Raw genomic sequence first — 4699 nt, forward strand, 5'->3', positions numbered from 1 at the left:
AGGTGGCGGCGAGGGCAGGGGAGACGGGGGAGGTTGCGGCTGGCCGGATCTGGGCGCTCCGGTGCGGCCCGGCTCAGCCGCACGGGAGCGGGAGCGGGGGTTTCTTCCGGTTCCCAGAGGGTAAAATATTATCAAGAAAGTAACTTTGTTTGTCCATATCTTTAGTGCTGAAAAATAGAAAAAAAAATCTCAACATACCCAGGGAGTTCTGACTTCCATGAAAAAACAAACAAGATCATTTTAGATTCTACCACAAGGTTTGCAGAATATGTCCTCTTCTTCCACAACATCCTTAGTAACACATAATCTTCTCCATTAGCTCTCACAAGTGCGTGTTCTAGTAACTCCAGTTCCATCATTGCAGTAGTATTCTTTAGCTTTTCATATGACTAGCACCAAACTAAATGTTCCTCCAACTTCTCTTTACATAAAGCTCAAACTTAAACTAGGTGCCTGCAGGGCATAATATTACCGGCCTAGCTGCAATGGCACGTATGTTATCAACACCTTTCAACGACTTTTTTTCATGAGAGGACAATTCGTACGCCAAAAAATAAATTAAAGCCCATCATTTCGAGTTCATCGTGTGGACCGTCGTCCGTCCGCCACAACAGATACCGCATTACCAATGGAGCTGAATACACTACCTCAATGGGAAATTTTCAGTAAGTGATGTGTAATGATTACAGTGAGCTGCAAGGTGTTAGGGATTGATGGCTGGTGCTTAAAGATGACAAGAAACAGATCTTTCAACAACAAAAAAATCAAAAAGGGTGGCTGGATGCAGCCTATCCAATAAACATCTAACAGGAGAAACTTGAAATGGAGCCATGGGACAGGGTCCCGGATTAAATCAAACCAAGACACCAAAGGAACAGCTTTAGATTTACGTTGCTTAATTAGTGGGCATAATGAGGACAAGGCCCTCGCCGAAAGAGTTAGCAGCTGGACCCTATTTTAATCACACAATTAAGTGCTAGGACAGGGCACTGTCCTTTACTATTTTGACCACTGATCAACTGATATAAGGATTCAAATATATCCATGTAACAGGGCAAAGGTGGTGGACTGTAGCTTGACCACATAGCACATTACCGCCGCATCAATTCTCGGCGCCGCATGTCAACTTGTCACTAAGGTCAGTTTGCTTGCGTGTAGCGCATTTCCAGATAATCAGCACACATCACTAAGTCACTAGCTATCTATCTCCAAGTGTAGGCAAGTGATTCAGGGTAAATCTATGGAGCGAGGTATATATGAAATGTGATCCATCCTATGCTAATCTTTTTTTTTTTAATCTTATCCTATGCTAATCTGGCTGGCCACCAAGGACTAATCTAGCTAGCAAGCAGCGTGTTGTCAAATCGATCGATTAAACAATGGAATTAAACAACAGACATATAGCTATATACCATCACAAAGAGCATTATTGTAGGATCAGCACTGTTCCAGGTTCCAAATTACACAGAGAAAGCAAAGGTTCCTCTGAAAGCCACAAGACTAGGTTCATGCACAACAGTGTCGCATACTGTGTGCAGGAAAGCCTAGACAGAATAAGCATAAGGCATAATATCATGGAGGGAGTCATGAGGTTTGGAACGAGTTCCGAAGCGAGCTGGCAAGCTAGCTTGTGTAGAGAAGGGGAGAAAAGAGATGAAGATTTTTGGGAATATCTCAAGAACTTTTCTTCCCCCGGCCTGACATATATTCCTGCACAAAACACTTTTTCTGCCTTCTGCAGCACTATTCTTCAGAGGGTTAGTCGCTAAGCAAGCACTTATTTGGTTACATAGGATAAACACTTGCACTTTTTTTTTTTGCGGGGAAAACACTTGCACTTACATATTCTCTTATCCTTTTTCGTTTCAGCAAACATATTCTCTTAGTCCCTTGTCGTATCGGCTTTGTCACTGTTATTTGAGTGCCTATTTAATTAGCCAAAAAAAATAGAGATCGAGCCTACAAGGTTTAAACTTCCTCACTGCAATTTATAAACTTGTAAAGTATTTAAAACGAAATGTGCAAGGTGTTAGAAGACTGAACAGTTTTGTCCGACACTTTTCCTGCTTAATTCCGACCCCTGTTTTGTTGTCGACCAATTTGCATTGCAAAACATTTTGCAGTTGGATCAGTGGCTGACTGACTCTGTTTTACAAACATATCTCTACTATAGAACTCTTTGTGCCATTCTGTCAGGCGTCAGCTCTGAGCCTCTGATGCATTGCAATGCAGTGCAAAAAAGGGGGTCGACACAAGCATCATTCGCCAGCTCACCTTCCTCCTGCATCTTGAGAGGTTTCTCATAAAAGCCATCTATAATTCTCCTAGCATAAATAACTAGTCTTTTCTGATACCAAGATTCCTCTTGAAGTGGTGCTAATCCACCGCTGAGGTGGCAGAACAGGAGCAGGGCCCCTTTTCGTCGTCCCACATTTCAAGCAATAAAATGAGGGGGAGGGCAAGGTTACTGCAGCCCACCACCACCTTCTCCTTCTCCCTCCCAGACCAGAACACCAGATACCATTCCCTTCCCCCGGAAAAAAGCCTATAAACCATCGCACCAGCCACCAGGAAAGGACAGTCACAGAGGCAACAGCTGCGAGCAAGAAACGCTCGAGCAAGGCAACGCAAGCCAAAGCATTTTCCGGTGAAGTGCTCTGGTCGGGACGAGGTTGCCGTACGTGCACTCTTGTGAGTATATAAGTTGTCGCCGGAGGCGGCGGCCATGTCTGTGTCGTCCGCGCTGTCGTCTTTCCTTTACGGGTGCTTCTACCCCATCGGCGGCCGCCACAACCACCGCGCCGGCGCGTACTACCACAGCAGCCACCCGACGAGCGCCGACACTCTCTACTACAACAACCAGGGCGCGCTGGCCGGGCGCAGGATGGGCCGGAGCAGGCCGCTGTCGTTGCAGGTATGCATAGCCTCTGTTTCTTCCAGCTTCTTGCTGTTCATGCATGCTCTGTTCTTCCTCTGCTTGCTTCGTTAGCTTCCAGATAAGGATTTGCTTTAGCCATATGCATGGAAAGATGTTTTTGTTTTGCTCAGATGAGCACATCAGCAAGTACAGGAACCCGGTTTCTTATGCGACGGCGACTCGACATGCATGTTCAGATTATTCTCAGCCCATTATTCTCAACCCACTAATACTGTCAGCCACTATCATCTTCCCAGCTTAGACAAGGTTAATCACCTTGGCTAATTCTTCACTCACATATCTAGGAGAACTCGATACTCTTCATGTGTAGTCGCAATCGCATATGTAATCAAGTTGCATGCGTCCTAAAAAGACAGAAAGAAAGATAAAAAGAACCTTTTTCACCCCTTGGCCTGGCCTGCATGTGTTGTAAACTTGGAACCAGTAAAATATATATGCGATCCAAACCATTGTTAACCTTAATCAATCGACATTCAGCAGAGCGTGGTGTTAACCACTCGAGTGCCCTCTGTCTTTGTCGTGCGTGCAGACGGTTGAGCTGAAGGTTCGGATGTGCTGCTCGGGGTGCGAGCGGGTGGTGAAGCACGCGCTGACGAAGCTGCGCGGCGTGGACAGCGTGCATGTGGAGGTGGAGATGGAGAAGGTGACGGTGACCGGGTACGTGGAGCGGCACCGGGTGCTCAAGGAGGTGCGGCGCGCCGGTAAGAAGGCCGAGTTCTGGCCCGACCAGCCGCTGCACTTCACCTGCAAGGAGGAGTACTTCCGCGACGAGGAGTCGTTCCGCCCCAGCTACAACTACTACCGCCATGGCTACAACGGCGACAAGCACGGCAAGCTCCCGGAGCCCCAGCGCGGGTCCGACCCCGTCAGCAACATGTTCAACGACGACGACGTCAACGCCTGCTCCGTCATGTAGTGTAAATTATCTCGTTGTGTGGGTGTGATCATTGTGCTCGGCGCCGGCGTGCACGCTTGCCGGCCGCCGGGGCCGGGGACGAAGTAGTAGCAGTAGCAAGATGGGCAAGTGGAGCATGTGGTCGTGTAAGGATGCTTAAAGCGCGGTGGTATGGAATGATCAGTGGTGCCCTCTACGGGTTAGAGCATCCCCACTCGTTGGCGCTCCCCACGCCCAAATCCGGACGAAACAACCGCCGGATTGGACGAAATAAAGTCGTGGGGAGTACCGTATTTCCAGTCGTCCACCCGGAGTTCGGCGGATAGAGTTTAAGTTCAAACAAATCGCCGTCCCGCGCTACAAGCACGGCCAGTTGATCGGCAAAAGGAGCAAAAGGATCAGCCACAGATCGGCGATCGGAGGGAAATTACACGGAGACAGGCTCGTCGGCAGTCCCGGCCGGCACGGCGGTGTCCGACGGACCAGTTTCCTCACACGCCGTGGACGAAACGGCTGCGGCGGCCGGCGAGGAAGCAGCGGCAGTGGACGTCGAAGCAGCCGCAGTCGACGAGGTAGATGGTGAGGTAGACCAGGTAGGAGCCGGTGGAGAAGACGAAGGACACGCCGGAGGGGCTCGGAGGATGTCGCTGCGGTGGCCCTTGTACCAATTCCTCGTCTCCTCGTCCATCAGTTCCATGTCGCCGCCGCCCATCAGGAACGCCAAGTCTGTATTCCTCTTCTTCGCCGCCGCCGTCGTCTTCAGCAGTGCGATCCGGGCGCCCTGGTTGGCGAGCATCTCCCGCCACCTGCCGTCGAACTTGTCGTTCCTTCCGTCGGCGTGCGACATCAAGTCGGCCAAGCACTTG

General features: G+C 49.6%; 1 protein-coding gene across 1 annotated transcript; it reads left to right on the top strand.

The window, feature by feature from the left end:
• The first annotated feature begins 2628 nt into the window (after positions 1–2628).
• LOC124694177 (heavy metal-associated isoprenylated plant protein 30-like) lies at positions 2629–3939 on the top strand. The gene is made up of 2 exons (XM_047227194.1): positions 2629–2914; positions 3468–3939. Exons 1-2 carry the CDS (start codon positions 2726–2728, stop codon positions 3852–3854), a joined length of 576 nt encoding a protein of 191 aa, XP_047083150.1. The 5' UTR covers positions 2629–2725; the 3' UTR covers positions 3855–3939.
• Positions 3940–4699: the final 760 nt, after the last annotated feature.

This window comes from Lolium rigidum, chromosome 3 (assembly GCF_022539505.1).
Source record: "Lolium rigidum isolate FL_2022 chromosome 3, APGP_CSIRO_Lrig_0.1, whole genome shotgun sequence".
Taxonomy (NCBI): domain Eukaryota; kingdom Viridiplantae; phylum Streptophyta; class Magnoliopsida; order Poales; family Poaceae; genus Lolium; species Lolium rigidum.